At 34.9% G+C, this 22,466-nt stretch overlaps 1 protein-coding gene across 1 annotated transcript; it reads right to left on the bottom strand.

Moving 5' to 3' along the window:
• Positions 1–16,322: 16,322 nt before the first annotated feature.
• LOC124501778 (olfactory receptor 6C6-like) lies at positions 16,323–17,294 on the bottom strand. Its single transcript, XM_047066239.1, has one exon. The coding sequence runs from the start codon at positions 17,259–17,261 to the stop codon at positions 16,323–16,325; it is 939 nt and encodes a 312-aa protein (XP_046922195.1). The 5' UTR covers positions 17,262–17,294.
• Positions 17,295–22,466: the final 5,172 nt, after the last annotated feature.

The following is a 22,466-nucleotide window of genomic DNA, read 5'->3' as shown; positions in this document are numbered from 1 at the left end:
CAGAGTTTGTGAATGGTAAAGGAATTGAAGATCAAATGTTTGCACTATTAGTTCCAATGAAATGAAGCCAATGGAACTTTTTTCCTGTTTGCCTTTTTGCAATATCCACTCAATCCCATTAAGTAGAAATATTTTGCACATCCTCTGTTGAAAAGGAAAAATGTATTCTTAGGTCTATATTAAAAGTCCACTCACAAGTGACTTTATATAGCATCTGTGCTTGTAACCAAATTTTCTATATGTGCAATAAATCTCTTATTTATATATTTCTACAACAATATTTAGTAATTATATCTGTAATTTAGACATTGAGATATTGTTTTCAGGTTTCCAGGATTGCATGCTTTTAGGACTGAAATATCTAATTTTGAGTTTTAATTTTTATGCCATGTATAAACTTTAGTTTGTTGTAAAGCTTTGTTGAAAACTGATGACTCAAACACAATTCCTGAGCTTAATTAATAATAACTGTCATTATTTTTATTCTTAATATACATTCTTTTTAACATGCTCATTAGATAAATGTATTTCTAATCATAAAAATATAGGACTAGAATTGTCTTAGCTGTAATAAGAGTAAAGTTCTTAATTTATGGGAAAAAAAACTTGATATCCATACTTACATAGATAGAGCTATATCAGTAATATAGTCCCTTTATATCATTTTTATGTTCCTCATTTAAATTAACTTTGTTTTGTAACTATATTCACTTTGTCTTTTCACTCTTAAACTTGTTTGAGTACAAGAAGGGACTCATAAAGGAGTTTTTTTTTTTTTTTAATCACAAAGTGTCTCATTGCCTTCTTTCTAGAAGACTAAGTAAAAAATTCTCTATAAGATTTACTTTATAGAAACCACAAATTGCTAAAATGTAGTCTATATGACTTTTGTCTATGTTGTTCTCTCTTTATCTTAGCAACCAGCTTTTATTTGTGCTATTTATTGTACTTTTTTAAAAAATGAAAATCACTGGCAATGTAATGTGAATCAAGTTAGTATCAGTAATTAATTCTCACATGTCACATTTTATACACTAGAATGAAATTCACTTATTATGCATTGTCACATTTCAAAGAGCTCCTTTTTATGTCTGTACTTCTTTTTACAGCATTAACTGGAGAAGTCAGTAGGTGGTAAGTATCAAAGATTGTATTGTGTCTTATTTTCCTTGTTTTATGTTTTTTCCTTGACAACCAGCATTGTCTTCCTTTAGAAAAAGACACATTTTTGGGGCGCCTGGGTGGCTCAGGGTGAGCTTCCAACTTCAGCTCAGGTCATGATCTCATAGTTCATGAGTTCGAGCCCCACATCGGGCCCTGTGCTGACAGCTCAGAGCCTGGAGCCTGCTTCAGATTCTGTGTCTCCCTCTCTCTCTCTGCCCTTCCCCACTCACATTATCTCTCTGTTTCTCAAAAATAAATAAACATTAAAAATTTTTTTAAAAAGACACATTTTTGACACATTTCAGCAAAATTGCCATATCAAAAGACAGAGACTGTTAATAGTTTTTGAACAAACTGAAATATTAAAATATAAAATTAAAAATAGTAAATATGTTAAAGTAGTAATTTGGAGATCCCTGCAATGTATTCCAAAAAATAACCTTATTAATGGGAGAAAGATAAAAATACATTTATTCACAAATACAAAACATACTTTATTTTTGATATGTCTAATCATCCCAGACAAAAATATAATCCCAGATTTTCTTAATTTGCTTAAAATATGGGAGGCAATGCATTCATAATCTACTTCAGGAAACTTTTTGTCATTCGTTTACCCTTGCTCTGTCTACTGCATTTTCACACAGAGAAAATGCAGGCTTTATTGCTATATAGCCTCTGCTAAAAGGAAAGGAATTTTTCTTTATCTCTTTTATCTTTCCATATAAGCATAAACATTGTTGTGACCTAAATTTCAAGAAATTACTATTGTAACCCTGAGAGTGCTTTAAGTAAATTTCCAGGGAATACTGCTTCATGACTGTAAGGTAAAACATTTCAAAGCTCACTGGATATGATAAAGATTAATACTATCCAAAGATAAAACAAATTTACTTTCTCTAGTCACTCTATAAATGTATGAGAGACCAGAATAAAGAAAATCAGAATGCAGGCAAGATGGTCTTACGCGGTATAGTGATGTCATAACATCCATCTTTCCAGAAAGCTAAGCAATACAGTGAGACTAAAAGCAAAAATGTACCTACCAGTGTGTACAATCAACCTGGTGTCCCCTTGGCTGTATTTAATTTTTCTAGTATGCACATGGCATTCAATCTATACTCAGGAGATAATTTATTCTCAATTGCTTCGTGGTTCATTAAATATAGAGCTGAACTCCACCACAGTAAACCCTTCATTGAGGGTGGCACTCAGGTTTTATTCATTTATACATCTCTACCAGAACAAAGAAGAATGAATTAGTCAAGAAAGAATTGTACTATTAAAATTTTTTTTTAATGTTTCTTTATTTTTGAGAGAGAGAGAGAGACAGAGTGTGAGTGGGAGAGGGTCAGAGAGAGAGTGAGACACAGAATCCGAATCAGGCTGCAGGTTCTGAACTGTCAGCGCAGTGCCTGATGTGGAGCTCAAACTCATGAAGGATGAGATCAGATCTGAGCTGAAGTCAGATGCTTAACCAACTGAGCCACCTAGGCGCCCCCGTAATGTTTTTAAAAATCAGAAAGGTATTTTAAGCTCATTTTTTAATTTTTTAATTTTAAGAGTTATATAGACTTAATGCCTTGAGAAATAATGTCAGAGAATCAATTATCAAATCAATGGTATATGATGTCAGATGGCATGGCCCTTATGTTTTCTAACTCATCCTCCATTTGCCCTCACATCTTCAAATCAACCAGTATTAAATATTTATAGTATATCCTTTCAGAGATTTTTTCTGTATATTCACTCACAAACACAGTCATATTCACACACCCAGAGGCAATTTTTTAAATATAGTAATGCAGTTTTACTACAGAAAATATTTTTGCAATTTTTTTTTCTTTTTCAGTTAACAATATACAATGGGTATCATTCCTTATAAATTTTCTAGATGGGACTCATCCTTTTATAACGAGTTCATGGAATACCAAAGGAGACTTCTAATAATTTAATAATTACATTGTTTGTTAAGATTCAGGGGATTAACTTGCCATCGATTTTACATCATTTGCTACAATGCTAAGTCCATTTTTATGCTCATTTGCATATATACAAGTGCTACCTGAAAATATATATAAGTACCAAATCTTGATAGATAACTTCAAAATTTCACTCCTACAGACAAGAATGTGTCCTTTTCATTGCATCCTAACCATCACAGGTATTAAAAATCATTTATACATTTTATAAAAGAGAGATAAAAATGGAGCCATAATTCACATAATGATATAGTATCATATAGATCAGATCACAGTTGCTAGATTTTGAGGTTAAAGTGACCCAATATCTTAGTAAAATTGCAAAATTTATTTAATTTACAAAATGTATTAATCCTTTATATCAATTTCTTTATTCATAAAATGGGAGGACTAGTAGTCTCAACTCCTAGGATATTGTAAAAATTAAGTGAAATAATGAATGAAAGTCATTCACCCTCACATATGTTATCCCTACTGGAACTGGTTTCTTTGGCATCTAAATTCACTTCTAATCATTCATAAATGTTAATTTATCTGTTTATTTGCTTATATTTGAGTATAGTTGACACAAAACTATTAGTTATATTAGTACATTAGTTACATTAGCTTCAGGTGGAAAAGTAGTGATTCTACAAGTTCATACATTATGCTACTTTTACCACAAGTGTAGCTATACAATGCTGTTACCATACAATGCTATTACAATAACATTGGCTGTATTCCTCATGCAGCATGTTTTATTCCTATGACTCATTCATTCCATAATGGAAGCCTGTACCTCTCACTCCTATTTAGCCATTTTGTACCCCTGCTCCCCTCTGGCAACCATCATTTTGTTCTCTCTATTTATGGTCTTTTTGTCTGTTTGTTAACTCCTTTGTTTTGTTAATGCTAGTTTAATTTTACCCTTTATAGTAGTCTTCTTGATTCTTTGATTTTCTCAAACTTTGGTAATTCCCTGTGCTACCTCTTTGTAGTAGTAATTATATTTTGATTGTTAACAAGGTGTCATCCTTCCTAGAATAAGTTTCACAGTGTGCTACACATGTGGTTATTTAAAGTATGAATCCAACAAAGTAGGTTTAGAGGGAACATGCCTCAGCATAATAAAACCCATATATGAAAAACCCACAGCTAATATCATCCTCAATGGAGAAAAATGGAGAGCTTTTCCTCTATAGTCAGGAACAAGACCGGGATGTCCATTTTCACCACTGGTATTTAACATAGTACTGGAAGTCCTCGAAATCTGCAAGGAGGAAGTAAACTTTCACTATTTGGAGGTGACATGATACTATATATATAGGAAACCCAGAGTCACCTGTGTGGCTCTCAGTTGGTTAAACATCTGACTCTTGATTTTGGCTCAGGTCATGCATGATCTCATGGTTTGTGAGATCCAGCCCCACATTGGGATCTGTGCAGACAGCGCCCAGCCTGCTTGGGATTCCTTCTCTCCCTTTCTCTCTGTTCCTCCCCAGCTTGTTCTCTCCCTCCCTCCCTCCCCCCCTTTCTCTCTCTCAAAATGAAAAAATAAATTTAAAAAACAAAACCAGAAAAATGAATTCAGTAAACTCACAAGATACAAAATCAATCTACAGAAATCTGTTGCATTTCTATACACCAATGATGAAGCAGCAGAAAGAAAAATTAAAACAACAATCCCATTTACAATTATACCAAAAACAATACGATACATAGGAATAACCTAACCAAAATGGTGAAAGAACTATACTGAAAACTATAAAACTATAAAACTATACTGATGAAAGAAATAGAAGATGACATAAGCAAATGGAAAAACATTCCATGTTCCTGGATTGTAAGAACAAATATTGTTAAAATGTCTATACCACACAAATGCAATCCCTATCAAAATACCAACAGCAATTTTCACAGAGTTAGAACAATCATAAAAATTTGTATGGAAACAAAAAAGACCCCAAATAGACACAGCAACCTTGAAAAAGTAAAGCAAAGCAGGAGGCATCACAATTCCAGATTTCAAGTTACATTACAAAGCTGTAGTGATCAAAACAGTATGGTATTAGCACAAAAAGAGACACATAGATCCATAGAACAGAATGGAAAACCTAGAAATGAACCCACAACTATATGGTCAATTAACCTTCAACAAAACAGGAAATAATATCCAATGGGAAAAAGACAGTCTCTTTAAAAAATGGTGTTGCACAGCAACATGCAAAAGAATGAAACTGGACTAGTTTCTTACACCACACACAAAAATAAATTCAAAATTGATTAAATGTGAGAGCTGAAACCATAAAAATCCTAGAAGAGAGCCCAGGTAGTAACCTTTCACATCAGCTGTAGCAATTATTTTCTAGATATGTCTCCTGAGGCAAGAGAAACAAAAGCAAAAATAAACTATTGAGACTACACCAAAATAAAAAGTTTCTACACAGCAAAGGAAGCAGTCAACAAAACTAAAAGGTGACCTATGGAATGGGAGAAGATATTTGCAAATGATACATCTGCTAAGGGGTTAGTATCCAAAAATTTTAAAGAAATTATAAAACTCAACACTCCAATAACAAATAATCCAGTTAAAAAATGGGCAGAAGACATGAATACACATTTTTTTACAAAGAATACATCCAGATATGAAATAGACACATGAAAAGATGCTTAGCATCACTGATCCTCAAGAAAATACAAATCAAAACTACAATAAGGTATCACCTCACACCTGTCAGAATGGTTAAAATCAACAATATAAGAAATAACAAGTTTCATAAGGATGTGGAGAAAGGGGACCCCTTTTGCACTGTTGGTGGCAATGCAAAATGGTACAGCCGCTGTGGAAAACAATATGGAGTTTCCTCAAAAAGTTAAAAATAGAACTACCCTATGATCCTGCAATTGCATTACTAGATATTTACCTGAAAGATACAAAAATTCAAAGGGATCCATGCACCCCAATATTTGTATACATATATATGCATATATAATGGAATATTACTTAGCCATATATGATGGAATATTACTTAGCCATGAAAAATAATGAAATCTTGCTATTTGCAATGATGTGGATGGAGGTAACAAAGTATTAAGCTAAGCAAAATAAGTAAGTCAGAGAAAGACAAATACTGTATGATTTCACTCATATGTGGAATTTCAGAAACAAAACAAATGAGTAAAGGGAAAAAAAGAAAGAGGGAGGCAAACTAAGAAATAGACTCTTAACTATAGAGAACAAACTGTTACCAGATGGGAGGTAGTGGAGGATGGGTGAAATAGTTGATGGGGATTAAGGAGGGCATTTGTGATAACATTGGGTATTGTATGGAAGTGTTGGGTCACTGAGTTGTATACCTGAAACTAATATTACACTATATGTTAACTAACTAGAATTTAAATAAAGATTTAAAAATAAACAATCAAAAAAGTTAATTGATTTATTAAGGAATAAATGAACAAACAGTTCTCCTTTCAAGATCTGGGATTTACTGAGTAAAAAGAATTTATTTTAGAATACCTTGTTGCAGAGGTCTTACTCTCCCTGGGATATTCTAGAGCTTAATATTTAGATTTGTGCTAGCCTCATGGGAAATTACACTACTTTAGTGGTGATATAATTCATTACCCTGCTTTTATCACTCTTTTTTCTCATTTTTTTCCTCCATTGCATTAGAAATATAATTTTCAACCAGGTTGTAAAAGATATTGGAATTTATATGAGTGGGTTACATGGATTAAATATTCATAGTCTCAGGATCTTGACATAATGTCCTATAAATTGAACAAAAAGATGCAGAATGAGTTTCATCTCTTCTTCTTTTTTTAATATATGAAATTTATTGTCAAATTAGTTTCCACACAACACCCAGTGCTCATCCCAAAAGATGCCCTCCTCAATACCCATCACCCACCCTCCCCTCCCTCCCACCCCCATCAACCCTCAGTTTGTTCTCAGTTTTTAAGAGTCTCTTATGCTTTGGCTCTCTTCCACTCTAACCTCTTTTTTTTTTCCTTCCCCTCCCCCATGGGTTTCTGTTAAGTTTCTCAGGATCCACATAAGAGTGAAACCATATGGTATCTGTCTTTCTCTGTATGGCTTATTTCACTTAGCATCACACTCTCCAGTTCCATCCACGTTGCTACAAAGGGCCATATTTAGTTCTTTCTCATTGCCACATAGTACTCCATTGTGTATATAAACCACAATTTCTTTATCCATTCATCAGTTGATGGACATTTTGGCTCTTTCCATAATTTGGCTATTGTTGAGAGTGCTGCTATAAACATTGGGGTACAAGTGCCCCTATGCATCAGTACTCCTGTATCCCTTGGGTAAATTCCTAGCAGTGCTATTGCTGGGTCATAGTGTAGGTCTATTTTTAATTTTTTGAGGAACCTTCACACTGTTTTCCAGAGCAGCTGCACCAGTTTGCATTCCCACCAAAAGCGCAAGGGGGTTCCCGTTTCTCCACATCCTCGCCAGCATCTATAGTCTCCTGATTTGTTCATTTTGGCCACTCTGACTGGCGTGAGGTGATATCTGAGTGTGTCTCTTTAACAAATGGTGCTGGGAGAACTGGACAGCAACATGCAGAAGGTTGAAACTAGACCACTTCCTCACACCATTCACAAAAATAAACTCAAAACGGATGAAGGACCTGAATGTGAGACAGGAAACCATCAAAACCCTAGAAGAGAAAGCAGGAAAAGACCTCTCTGACCTCAGCCATAGCAATTTCTTACTTGACACATCCCCAAAGCCAAGGGAATTAAAAGCAAAATGAACTATTGGGACCTCATGAAGTTAAAAAGCTTCTGCACAGCAAAGGAAACAATCAACAAAACTAAAAGGCAACAACAGAATGGGAAAAGATATTTGCAAATGACATATCGGATAAATGGCTAGTATCCAAAATCTATAAAGAGCTCACCAAACTCCACACCTGAAAAACAAATAATCCAGTGAAGAAATGGTCAGAAAACATGAATAGACACTTCTCTAAAGACATCCAGATGGCCAACAGGCACATGAAAAGATGCTCAATGTCACTCTTCATCAGGGAAATACGAGTCTCATCTCTTCTAATTTGCTCCCAATACTGATATCACACTATGGACAAAGCCAATGAAAAAAGCAACCATTTGCAATTTCTGAGACTAGGTCTTTGGTTATTTTTAAAGTATCTGCATTGTCTGTTGCCAACTTGACCTTACAAATACTTTCTTAGTTGTTCTCTCAGTGGAGTGGAAAAACTGGGATGCTATTTCTGAGAGTTCCCTTCTCTGAATGGTTCTAATTATATTTTGTCCGTGAGAGGACTTGGTACAAAATTTGGAAGTTGGAAGGGAAGCAGAGGATATTGTTCAGTTTGTAGTCAGGCTGGTGAGTGGAGGCTAGATCCATAGTGGATTTTCAGAAAGTATTTGAGAACTACCTACCCACTTTATTGTTAAGATTATTGGTAGATGCTCTCTCAGAAATAACTGAGAGTCACTAGGATTTCCCATTAAGCTTTCTTGACCCATTTTCTATAAGGCTTCAACATGAGATACTTGGTGTTAGTTTCCTCAACATTCTGTCTGGTGTTCAAACGTTTCCTTCTCTATCTCTGTCATTAGTTTTATTTATTTTATTTTTAAAGTTTATTTTTATTTATTTTTGAGAGAGAGAGAGAAGGGAAGAGAGAATACCAACAAGGCTCCACACTATGAGCATAGAGCCTGATGTGGGGCTTGATCTCATGAACAGTGAGATAATGACCTGAGCAGAGATAAAGAGTTGGATGCTTAACTGACTGAGCCATGCAGGCACCCCTATTTCATTATTTTTAAAAGCTACAATTCCTCCATTATCTCCTTTATTTCCAAAGTAGTTACAGAAATCCTACCTTCAAATGAACCCTGACTAATAATAGGACCCATGCTATAAGAATTTACAAATTTGTGATTTCCTATAATTACGATATTTTGTGATTTCATATATATATGACAGTATAACTTTAAAACAAATAAATATGCTGACTCATGAGAGGTTAGCAAAGACAGGAGGTAAGACAGTGTACTATTATTCTTCAGCATCTCTGTGTGAGTATCAACTCCTAAAGATCAACTGAGCTGCTAGCACAAAGGAGAAAAGTAGGTAGAATTTTGCATCATGCTACATTAGAAGGAGAATAGAAGATGTTAATTAGGAGTTGGGATGAGATGCCAAAAAAAGCCACAAATGGTGATGGTATTCCTCTACATGTGTCCTTTCTTATGTTCCTCTAAAGATAATTCCTGTAATTCTGTAACTCCAACTGCCATGGAGAATGGGAATTGAGTAGTAGATTCACCAAGGCATAGGGGGAATAACTCCTTCCAATTAGTTTCCCTTTGGCAGACGCTTATCAGAAGGACATTATGGGAGGATACAGGCTTTTAGGGATTGACGTTTCAGTATATGGTGTGTGCTTGAGTGTTACAGTGATCAAAGCAAATGACTCAGTCTTGTGGAAAGATTCCTCAGAGAATATGGGCACCAATGTGTGGGAATTGGGAGGGAAATCTGGCTATCACAAAAGATCACCAGAGGTCTAAATTTTCTAAATCAAATATGCTAAATTAGATTTGGCTAAATTGCATTAGCAAAAAGGAAAAAAGTAAGGATACATGCAATAAAATGGGTCAACGTCAAAAATATGACTGAACAAGGGAAACCAAACTTTAAAGTTCACAATTTGTGATTTCTTTTATAAGAAATTCCAAAAAGAAAAAAGAAAAAAAAAGAAATTCCAGAAAAAAACAAAAGTAATGTATGTGACCATAGGACATCAGTGGATACTTGAATTCATTGGCAGGCATGGAGAGTAAAGGGAATGGTTTTGAAGAGGCAAAGGGAATTATTTAGTATAATGAAGATATTCTGCATATGTTTTGTCAATATTTGCCCAAATCTATGGGATAAAAATGATTGCATATGCTTTTATGTAAGATATACTTAATAAATTTGATTACATTGACACAACCAGAATGGATCAGGAATTTTTAATTTACAAATGGTTTAAAATATAGAAAGATCCCCAAACACAGAAATAAAAAATTATACCTTGAATTTCTTCCAAGGGTCACTATCATTTGCATAATATAGTGATTTTGACCAACGTCCAGGGTTTGATTATTTCTACACAGAACAATAACTGATAATGTTTATAAATACTGTATACTGCAATCAACTTCTTCCAAACTCTTGTTCATGTTGGCACTTTTTGGCTTCTTCCTATGAATCACAAATGTTCTTAATGGCATCAGAGTGGTAAATCCTTTCCAGAAAATTTTCAATTTACTTTGCCCAGATCCATCAGAGGAATTAGTATCTATGGCAAATCTAGCCTTGGGAAATGTATTTCTTAGATTATAAGACTTGAAAATCAAAATTATTTCTTGGTCCATGGGCTGCAGAATAGTTGTGTTAGCAGCCATGAAAACAACATCAGTCTTATTGTACAACTCCATGAGAGCTCTTGAGTGGTCAGGCGCATTGTCAGTGAAAAGCAATATTTCAAAAGGAATCTTTTACTGAAAAGTAAGTCTCAACAGTGAGCTTAAAATATTTAGTAAACCATGTTTTAAACAGGTGTGCTGTCATCTAGGCTTTGTTATTCAATTTACAGAGCACAGAGCGTAATTCTTTGTTTTGTTTATTTTTGACAGAGAGACAGAGACAGAGACAGAGTGGGGGAGGGGCAGAGAGAGTGAGAAGGAGACATAGAATCCAAAGCAGGCTCCAGGCTCTGAGCTGTCAGCATAGAGCCCAATGGGAGGCTCAAACTCACAGACTGTGAGATCATGACCTCAGCTGAAGTTGGATGCTTAACTGACTGAGCCACCCAGGCACCCCAGTTTAGCATAATTCTTAAGAGCCCTAGGATTTTCAGAATAGTCAATGAGAGTTGGTTTCAATTTAGAGTTACTAACTGCATTAGCCCTAACAAGAGAGTCAGCCTATCCTTTGGAGCTTTGAAGCAAGGCATTGGCTACTCTTCTTTGCTATAGAAGTTCTATATGGCATCTTTTTCCACTCTAAGTCTTTTTCATCTACATTTAAAAAATTGGTGTTTAGGCTACCTTCATTAATTATCTCAGCTAGCTCTTCTGGATAACTTGCTGCAGCTACTACATGATACTTCCTGCTTCATTTTGTAATTTTATGTTATGGAGATGGCTTCTTTCCTTAAATATCATGAGCCTTTTTGGATAAATACCTAGTAGTGCAATTGGTGTGTGTGTGTGTGTGTGTGTGTGTGTGTGTGTGTGTATATATACACACACACACACATACATACATATACATAAATACACACACACACACACAAAATAGATACCACTCAGTGATCAAAAAGAGTGAAATCTTGGGGCGCCTGGGTGGCTCAGTCGGTTAAGCGGCCGACTTCAGCTCAGGTCACGATCTCGCGGTCCGTGAGTTCGAGCCCCGCGTCGGGCTCTGGGCTGATGGCTCAGAGCCTGGAGCCTGCTTCCGATTCTGTGTCTCCCTCTCTCTCTGCCCCTCCCCCGTTCATGCTGTGTCTCTCTCTGTCTCAAAAATAAATAAACGTTAAAAAAAAAATTAAAAAAAAAAGAGTGAAATCTTGCCATTTGCAACAATGTGATTGGAACTAGAACATATTATGCTAAGTGAAATAAGTCAGGCAGAGAAAGACAAATATGACTTCAATCATATGTGGAATTTAAGAAACACAGTGGGTGAACATAGAGGAAGAGAAGGAAAAATAAGATTAAATCAGAGATGGAGGCAAACCATAAGAGACTCAAATACAGAGAACAAATGGGGTTACTAGAGGGGTATTGGGTAGGGGGATGGGCTAGTGGGTGATGGGCATTAAGGAGGACACTTGGGATGAGCACTGGGTGTTATATGTAAGTGATGAATACTTGGGTTCTACTCCTGAAAGCATTACACTGTATATTAACTAACTGGCATAAAAAAAATACAAAAACAGCAAAAATACAAAAATGAAACCTCATGAACCAATCTCTGCTAGCTTCAGACTTTTTTTTTTTTTTTTCTGTAGCTTCCTCACATCGCTCAATCTGCATAGAATTGAAGAAATTGCTCTGGATTAGGCTTTGGCTTATGGGAATGTGGTGGCTGGTTTGATCTTCTATCCAGACCATTACAGCTTTCTCCATGTCATCAATAAGACTGTTTCACTTTTGGAGTGCCTGGGTGGCTCAGTCAGTTCAGGTGGCTCATCAGCTCAGGTCATGATCTCGTGGTCTGTGAGTTCAAGCTCCCTGTCGGGCTCTGTGCTGACAGCTCAGAGCCTGGAGCCTGCTTTGGATTCTGTGTCTCCCCCCCCCCCCCCCGTGCCCCTCCCCCACTCGTGCTCTGTCTCGCTCTGCCTCTCAAAAATAAATAAATGTTAAAAAATTTAAAGAAAAAAGACTCACTTTCTTATCACTCATGTGTTCGTTGGAGTAGCACTTTTAATTTCTTCAAGAGCTTTTTCTTTGAATTCACAACTTAATAATTAGCACAAGAGAACTAGCTTTTGGCCTGTCCTGGCTGTTGACATGTCTTCCTCATTAAGCTTAGTCATTTCTAGCTTTGATTTAAAGTGAGAGACAAGTGATTTTTCCTTTCACTTGAACACTTAGAGACCACTGTAGGGTCATTATTTAGCCTAATTTTAATATTGGTGTGTGTCAAGGAATAGAGAGGCCAGAGGAGAGAGAGAGAGAGAAAGGGGAACAGCTGGTCATTGGAACAGTCAGAACACACATGACATTTACTGATCACATTTGCTGCCTTATATGGACATTGTTTATGGTGTTCTAAAACAATTACAATTACTATTGTATGTTACTACATCAAAGGTCACAGATTACCATAACAAATATAATGATAATGAGAAAGCTTGAACTCTTGTGAGAATTACCACAATGTGATACAGAGATGAGCAATGCTGTTGAAAAAATGGTGACTACATTTGCTTGATGCAGGATTACCACAAATTTCAATTTGTAAGGAATGCAATATATGCAAAGTGCAATAAAGCAAAGCAATATCTCAATAAAATGAGATATTCTTGTACCACATTTTTTTTGGTTCATTCATCATTTTAAGGTTACTTAGGTTGTTTCTACTTTTTGGCCCTTATGCATGATGCTACTATGGAAATGTGTGTAAGAGTTTTTGTGTGTGCGTGTGTTTTCAATTCCTAGAAGTAGAATTTCTGAGTTATATGGTAACTCTATATGTAACTTTTTGATGAGCTGCCAGAATTTTCTGAGTGGCTGCACATTTTACATTCCCACCAGCAATGTATGAGCGTTCCAATTTCTGTACATCATCACTTGTTATTCTGTATAATAGCACTTGTTATTTTTTGTGATGTATATAACCAACATATATGTACACAGCACACATACATATTATAACTGACCCAGTGACTGCAAAATGGTATGTCATTGTGGTTTTGACTTGCATTTTCCTAGTGACTATTGTTCTGGAGCATCTTTTCATGTCATTTTGTCCATTTGTCTATCTTCTTTGAAGAAATGTCTACTCAGGGCCTTTGTCTATATTTTGTTTTTGGTTTTTTTTATTGTTCCCTTGTAGAAGTTAGTTTATATGAATTTAACCAAGGAGTGCAACACTTGTACAAAAGAAATAACAAAACAAAAAAATTTTAAAAGTCCTAAATAAATAAAGGCATCCCATGTTACTGGATAGTAGATTTGACATTGTTAATTAAGATGGCAATATTGCCCAAACTTATCTACTCTATGGAATCAGTGCAATCCTCATTAAAATTTCAACTGCTCTTTTTGCATAAACGGCCAAGCTAATCCTGAAATTCATCTGGAATTTCAAAGGACCCTGAATAATCAAAACAGTATTGAAAATGAGGAACAAAATTGAAAGTAATACTTTCTTTTTTTTTTTTTTAATTTTTTTTTCAACGTTTATTTTGGGGACAGAGAGAGACAGAGCATGAACGGGGGAGGGGCAGAGAGAGAGGGAGACACAGAATCGGAAACAGGCTCCAGGCTCTGAGCCATCAGCCCAGAGCCTGACGCGGGGCTCGAACTCCCGGACCGCGAGATCGTGACCTGGCTGAAGTCGGACGCTTAACTGACTGCGCCACCCAGGCGCCCCGAAAGTAATACTTTCTAATGTCAAAACTTAATATAAACTACTTTGATCAAGACAGTGAGATACTGAAATAGCAATTAAACATAGCTCAAAGGAAGAGAACTGAGAACCCTATACTAGACCCATACATGGATGGTTAATTGATTTTTCACAAGGGTGCCAAGATTATTAATGGGGAAATAATATCCTTTTCAACAAATCATGTTAATGATAACTGAACATTTTTATGCAAAATGTGACTTTAATCTGTACCTCAAACTATACACAAAAATTAACTCAATAGAAATCAAAGACCTACATATAAGATCTAAAACTATAAATTTCTTAAAATAAATGATAAATATACATCTTTGCAACTTTGGATTAAGCAATGATTTTTCAAATATGACACCAAAAGCACCAGTAACAAAATAAAATAAATAAATAAATACATTTGACTTCATCAAAATTAAAACTTTTGTGGCCTAAGTACACTATCAAGAAAGTGAAACAACAACCCAACGACTGAAAAAATACTCACAAACCATATCTAATAAGAGCCTAGTAGTTTTTAAAGAGCTTATTAGAAAGCTTTGGGGGCCTAGAATATAATAACTTGAGCTTATTTCCTTCTAATTGCCATAGAAAAGAAGATGGTTAACAGTGCAGGCTTAAAATAGTAAAATAAATCAGAACACAAACCTGAACTTAATTTTTTTCTTTTCAGGGCCACATGCATAGTAGTTACAGCATTAAATACCTTAGTGATTTTTTCACTCCTGTTTCTCTGATGGAAAATTATATTCAATATGGGACTCTATATATTTCAGGGATTTCTTTGAAGGTCATTTTTAAAAAATCTGACAGGGTATCAGTAATGCTCCCTTCTTTAAAAGAATTAAATATATGAGTGAGTACATGCAGGAGTGGGCAGAAGGAAAGTCCAAGGAAGACACAAAAAGTCTGTTTTCATTTATGCCATATATCCAAATGATCAACAGTTTGGCTCAGTTTGTTTTCCTAAATATCCCTGGAACCATCACCTGGAGCTTCAGATTCATTGACTCTATTGGATTTCAACTCTCAGAAAACTCATTTCGTTTAAAATATTAGCCCTCTAACTTGTCTTCCTGACTCCAACATCCAAAAACCCATCCTCAATATGTTTAACATAGCAGTTTTTCAAAATAAAAATCTACTTGCATAGGTTCTTATATTAAAAAAAGAAAACTCTCGGGGTGCCTGGGTGGCTCAGTCAGTTAAGCATCTGGCTCCAGCTCAGGTCATGATCTTAGGGTTTGTGGATGCCCCAGCTCTCTGCTATCAGCATGGAGCCACTTTGGCTCCTGTCTCCCTCTCTTTCTGCCCCTCCTCTGCTCTCTCTCTCTCTCTCAAAAATAAATAAACATTAAAAAAAAAACAAGAAATAAAACTCTCATTGGAGCCACATGCATCAGAATCAGCTACAGTCCATGTTTCTATACAGCAATCCAGACAAATTGAAAAGACATTTTAGGGATAAGAACATTGACTTTGTTTAAAAAAAGCTAACCAGGTGTGTGATTCTTATTCACTCAAGATTTTTAGGTCTCTAGACCTACCAGATAAAGTCCTGGTGCATTTTAGGACATATGAGCCTTTTATGATTTGAAGCCTGCCTTTTTTTCTTGCCTTGTTGAAAATATTGGAATGACATTTGAAGAATTTCCTAGAGCCCCAGTGGTAGCGCATGTTGTTATATTGATGTCTGTATAACTGATAACATTCTTATGATGAATATCTAATACGTTTTTTTTTTTGAGAAGGTCAGTACCATGTTTTGTAAAGTAAATGAAATTTAACATTTGTGTTGTTAACTAAAGAGAGGACTCCTGCTGAGGCACAGAAAGGAATGCTAATCATAAAGAGAAACAGGAAAGGATAGATGTATTGTGCTGAAAGCTCTGGTTAAAATATTATCAGGTTAACTAATTGAAGGGCAGATTAAGTTAACTTATGAAATGAGTAAACATTTCTATTTACTTTTTTCTCCAAGTTTTAAAAATTAAAGTTTCTTTTCATTTTTTGAAAAAATAGAAAGTCTTTTGGAGTATATCTTTGAAGGCTTGTTTCACTTGCTGGTTTCTTAGAGTGTAAATGAAAGGGTTTAATAAAGGGGCAACTGAGGTATAGATAACAGTTACACCTTTGGATAAAGTTACCCTTTCCTTTGCTGTTGGTTTTATGTAATTAAAGATACAGCTACCATAAGTAAGGGAGACCACAATTATATGAGAAGAACAAGTAGAAAAAGCCTTTGTTCTTTTCTGAGCAGAGGGGATTTTTAGAATGGTCTTGATAATATATGTGTAAGAAAGAATCACTAACAGCAATGTGACTAGGAGTGTTAAAATAGCTAAGACAAATGAAAATAATTCCAGGAAATGAGTGTCAGTGCAAGAAAGCTGCAGCACAGGGGAAATGTCACACATGAAATGATCAATTACTCTGGAAGCACAGAATTCCAGTGTCAGTCCCAAGGCCAATGGTGGAAATGTAAATAGAAAGCCTGATGTCCATGAACTGAATAGAAGTTGGTAACACACTTTGTTGTTCATAATCACTGGATAATGTAGGGGTTTGCAGATTGCTACATAACGGTCAAAAGACATGGCAGCCAGTAGGTAAAATTCTGTAATTTCTAATAAGAGGAAAAAGAATAACTGAGATGCACAACTATCATAGGATATTGTTTTGTTTTTAGTCACGATGCTTATCAGGAATCTGGGAATACAGACCGTTGTCAATGAAGCTTCCAAGAAGGAGAAATTTCGGAGGAAAAAATACATGGGAGTCTTGAGGCGGGGATCTAGCAAGGTAAGAAGGATGATGGATAAGTTCCCCATTACACTCAACACATAATTTAGAAAGAGAAATACAAAAATCACAATTTGCAGTTGTGGGTCATCGGTCAGTCCTAGGAGAATGAACTCCATCTCTCTTGACTGATTCCTCATTTCAGATTTGAGTCCTATGAAATAGACATAGGAAAACAACCCCAAAAGTGGAAAGAAGAAAATTTTTTTTAAAAAACTACAAACAGAAAGATAAACATAGTCAGAAATGTAAACAAGTTTAAAAGGTTGATCCAATTTAACAAGACAGATGATACTTAAAATTATAGCATAGATCAACCTATGCAGCCTCTGATTGTTCCATTTGAGACACAGTTATAACAGTATTGAATTTTTTCTTTTTCCCTATTTGCAATTGAAAGATAATTTAAATTTGAGCTGATCATCTCCAGATGAGCTGAATTCTGTTTAAATGTTCTAAATAAACATAAGTATGACTTTAAATGTATTTTCTTTGTATATCTTATAAATTATTGAAAAAATACTTATAACATCTAGAAAATTGTACCAATGTCAACTTACAGCGTTTATTCAAAAGTCCTTAGCTCACTAGAACACTTAAAAAATGAGTGAAATATAGAAATAATGAAATATAGAAATAATGACAATTACATATTTTTATATGATTGAAATATTCTAATAATTAATATTCATTAATTATTTTGTCCCGATGTAGTACATCCCCATTGTTCCTTCATCTCATTTCACTTTATTATTTTTCTTTGGTTTCAAACACATCAGTCTTCTCATATTAGTTGCATTTAATCAGGAAGTTTTGACTATTGCATCTGCATGAAAATAGAAAAATCTATGACAGTTCTAAAGTCAATGGATATTATCTGACTTGTACTTGCAGAATTGCTTTTATATATGATCTAGATATTTATTGCTAATTATAAATGACTTACCATATCTTGGATACATTGATATACTTTTCTCCCTGTGGGAATATGGTAAAAACAGGAGTAAAAAATAAATGATGAGTATTTTCTCTCTTACAATATTATAAAAAAATTCAATATTTTAAGAGGAAATTTAATTCCAAAGGTTTTCTGGAGAAGAATTCTAAAACAGATATGTATTCTGGAAATTATCTGCATCTTTTAATATCTTTCACTTTCACTCACGCTCATTAAAATGACCCAGACATTACAAATAATTCAGTTAAAATCCTCTTTCAGGCCAGATAAGATTCATTTTCTGTCTTCTTTTCTTATATATTAAAATGAAGGAGAATATCTCCATAAAAATTCTAAGTGAAAATGCAATGCTCTAAATAGAAAGATGTTTTAGGAAGTTTCCCATATGAAAGGAACCCCAATTTTGTAACAAAGAATTCTTGCTTCAAATTGTGTGCTAACAATTAGAGCCACAGTTTTATCATTTTGCTCATAAGAGACACATGGGGATTAATTAAAATTACAAAAAAAAAATAATGCCCCCTAAGACTAGTGTCAGGGGGCATGTATGTAAAATATAAAATAAAAACAATAACAACCAAAAGAAAGAAGGAAGGAAATAAAAACTGTGAATTGCTTTAACCATAGAACTGAATTTCTTTGGGACACCTGGATGACTCAGTTGGTTAAGCATCCCACTCTTGATTTTGGCTCAGGTCATGATCTCACAGTTCATGACAGTGTGGAGCCTCCTTGGGATCCTCTCTGTCCCTCTCTTTCTGCTGCTCCCCCACTTTCTCTCTCTCTCTCTCTCTCTCTCTTTCTCTCTCTCTCTCTCTGTCAAAAATAAATAAACAAATTTAAAAAACTTAATTTCTTTGACTATAAAACAGAACAGATATTCCCCCCAAAAGGTAGCTAGAACTAATTTAAACTCTAAAGTTGATGCCAACAAGCATTTCACATATTCCACTTCCCTGGGACAATATGACCAATTCTACATGTAAGAGGGTTTACCCCAAAAAGAAACCTCTCTCTTGCTTCCTAGTCAATGTTAGGATTTCATTAATTTATGACACATGCCCCAAATTGAAGTTGTACGGCAGTACTTACATGTTTCCTTATTTTTAAATTTTGAAACAATATAAACGTAAATAAAAAGAACAAATACACGATGAAGATCTTTTATTCCTGCACCAGTTGATCCTCCATCTGCTCTCAGTAGAGTAGTATGTGTTTATGACAAAAAAGAATATGTTCTACTAGATAAGTACAATATAACCATTGCTATCAGGACATTAACATTGCTACATTATTAACATGTTCTTCTCCAATCCTATTTAAGTTTCACCAATTGTCTAAAAATTTTCTTTATACAAAAAAAATTCAATTTAGAATTACATGTTACTTTAATTACCATGTTTTAGTCTCCTTTAATTTGGAATAGTTCCCTAGTCTTTCTTTTACTTTCTTTTTTTTTTTTTAAGTTTTTTTTTTAATGTTTGTTTATTATTGAGAGAGATAGAGAGACAGAGTGCAAGCAAGGAAGGGGAAGAAAGAGAGGGAGACGCAGAATCCGAAGCACGCTCCAGGCTCTGAGCTGTTAGTATAGAGCTGGTCGCGGGGCTCAAACCCACAAACTGAGAGATCATGACCTGAGCCAAAGTCAGATGCTTAACCAACTGAGCCACCCAGGCATCCCTGTCTTTCCTTCCCTTTCAAGAATGTTGGTTGCAAATTCTTTTTTTCCTTTTTCTTTGTTTTTTCTTTAAATTGACTATAAGCACACTTAAAAATTTTTAATCCAGTGTAGTTAACATACAATGTTGTATTTGTTTCAGGTGTACAATATACTGATTCAACAATTGTATGTATTACTCAGTGCTCACCATGATAAATGTACTCTTGATCCCTTCATCTATTTCATTCATCCCCTCACCCACCTCCCCTCTGGTAACCATCACTTTGTTATCTATAGTTAAGAGTCTGTTTTTGGTTTGTCTTTTTTTTCTTTCTTTCTTCATTGGTTTTATTGCTTAAATTCCACATGAGTGAGATCAAATGGTATTTGTCTTTCTCTGACTGACTTATTTTGCTTAGCATTATACTCTCTAGACTCATCCATGTTGATGAAAATGGCAAGACTTTATTCTCTTTTATGGCTAACTAATATTTCATTACATGTATATTTATTTATATACACACATACACCTTCTTTATTCATCTATCCACGGACACTTGGGCTGCTCCTACGTTTTGGCTATTGTAAATAATGCTTCAGAAACATAGGGGTGCATGTATCTTTTCAAATTGGTATTTTCATATTCTTTGGGTCAATGTCCAGTAGTGGAACTAATGGATCTTATGGTAGTTCTATTTTTTTTTTTTTAGAGATGGGGGGGCGGGCGGAAGGAAAGAGAGAGAGAGAGAGAGAGAGAGAGAATGAGAATATCAAGCAGGCTTTGTATCCGTACAGAGTGTGTGGGGCTCAATCCTACAACCCTGGGATCATGACCTAAGCCGAAATCAAGAGTCAACTGACTGAGCCACTCAAGCACCCCACAACTTTTAATTTTTTAAGAAACCTCCATATATACTGTCTTCGACAGTGGCTGCACCAGTTTGCATTTCCACCAATAGCGCATGAAGGTCCCTTTTTCTCCACATCAGCAGCAGTACTTATTGTTTCTTTAGTTTTTGTTTTTAGCCATCCTAACATGATTTTTCCTTTTGTTTTCTTATGTCATGAGACATATCTAGAAAAATGTTGCTACAACCAATGCCAGAGAAATTATTACCTGTTCTCTCTTTTAGGAACTTTATGGTTTTATGTCTTACATTTAGGTCTTTAATCTATTTTGAGTTTACCTTTGTGTTTGGTGTAAGAAAGTGGTTTGCATGTAGCTTTCCAGTTTTCCCAGCACCATTGGTGAAGTTTTTTCCATTTTTTCCCAGTGCATATTTTTGCTTCTTTTTGTCAAAGACTTATTGAATCATGTGTTTATTTCTGGGCTCTTTATTCTGTTCCATTGATCTAGGTGTCTACTTTTCTTCCAGTACCCTATGGTTTTGATTAGTAGCTAGCTTTTTAATGTAACTTGAAGTCTGGAATTGTAATATCTCTGATTTTGTTCTTTTTCAAGATTCTTTGGCTATTTGGGTTTTTTTATTTTTGTGGTTCCTTACAAATTTTAGGATTGCTTGTTTTAGTTTTGTGAAAAATGCTGTTGGTATTTCGATAGGTATTGCATTAAATGTGTAGATTGCTTTGGGTACTATAGACATCTTAACAATATTTGTGCTTTCAGGCAATGAGCATGGTATATCTTTCAATTTGTTTGTGTCATCTTCAATGTCTTTCACCATTGTTTTATAGTTTTCAGAGTACAGGTCTTTTACCTCTTTGGTTAAGTTTTTTCCTAGGTATTTTATTTTTTTTTTTTTTGGTGTAATTGTAAATGGGTTTCTTTTCTTTTAATTTTTTTTTTTACATTTATTTATTTTTGAGTAACAGAGTGAGACAAAGTGTGAGTGGGGGAGGGGCAGAGAGAGAAGGAGACACAGAATCTGAAGCAGGCTCCAGGTCTGAGCAAGCTGTCAGCACAGAGCCTGATGCAGGGCTCAAACCCATGAACTGTGAGATCATGACCGGAGCTGAAGTCCGATGCTCAACTGACTGAGCCACCCAGGTGCCCCTAAATGGGTTTGTTTTCTTAATTTCTCTTTCTACTGCTTCATTATTGGTGTATGGAAATGCAACAGATTTCTGTGCATTGATTTTGAATCCTGTTTTCTTACTGAATTCATTTATCAGTTCTAGTAGTTTTTTGGTGGATTCTTTAGGGTTTTCTCTATATAGTATGTCATCTGCAAGTAGTGAGTTTTACTTCTTCTTTACCAATTTAGATTCTTTTTATTCCTTTTTCTTGTCTGATTGCTATGGCTAGGACTGCTAGTACTATGTTGAATAAAAGTGGTGAGAATGGACATCCTTGTCTTATTCCTGACCTTAGGGGAAAAGCTCTCAGTTTATCTCCATTGACTATGATGTTAGCTGTGAGTTTTTCATATATGACCTTTATTTTATCGAGGTACGTTCCTTTCACACCTACCTTGTTGAGGGTTTTTATCATGAATGAATATTATACTTTGTCAAATAGATGCCTTTTCTACATTTATTAAAATGATTATATGATTTTTATCCTTTCTTTTGTTAATGTGATATAACATATTGATTGCTTTGCACTACTCTTGTATCTCAGGGGAAAAAATCCCACTTGCTCATGGTGAATAATTATTTAAATGTATTTTTGGGTTTGGTTTGCTAATATTTTGTTGAGGATTTTTGCATCTATGTTCATCAGAGATATTGGCCTAGTTTTCTTTTTTTAATGTCTTTATCTGGTAT

The sequence above is a fragment of the Lynx rufus genome, unplaced genomic scaffold (genome assembly GCF_022079265.1).
Source record: "Lynx rufus isolate CCGP_SWC_20201006 ecotype Redwood Valley unplaced genomic scaffold, mLynRuf1.p SCAF_7, whole genome shotgun sequence".
NCBI classification, from domain to species: domain Eukaryota; kingdom Metazoa; phylum Chordata; class Mammalia; order Carnivora; family Felidae; genus Lynx; species Lynx rufus.
The sequence above is the reverse complement of the archived record's forward strand: the minus strand, read 5'-3'. Positions and strand labels throughout refer to the sequence as shown.

What these genes read in the sequence shown, in the direction of transcription:
- LOC124501778 (XM_047066239.1), bottom strand. Translation starts at nt 17,261, where the DNA reads ATGAGGAATCAGTCAAGAGAGATGGAGTTCATTCTCCTAGGACTGACC.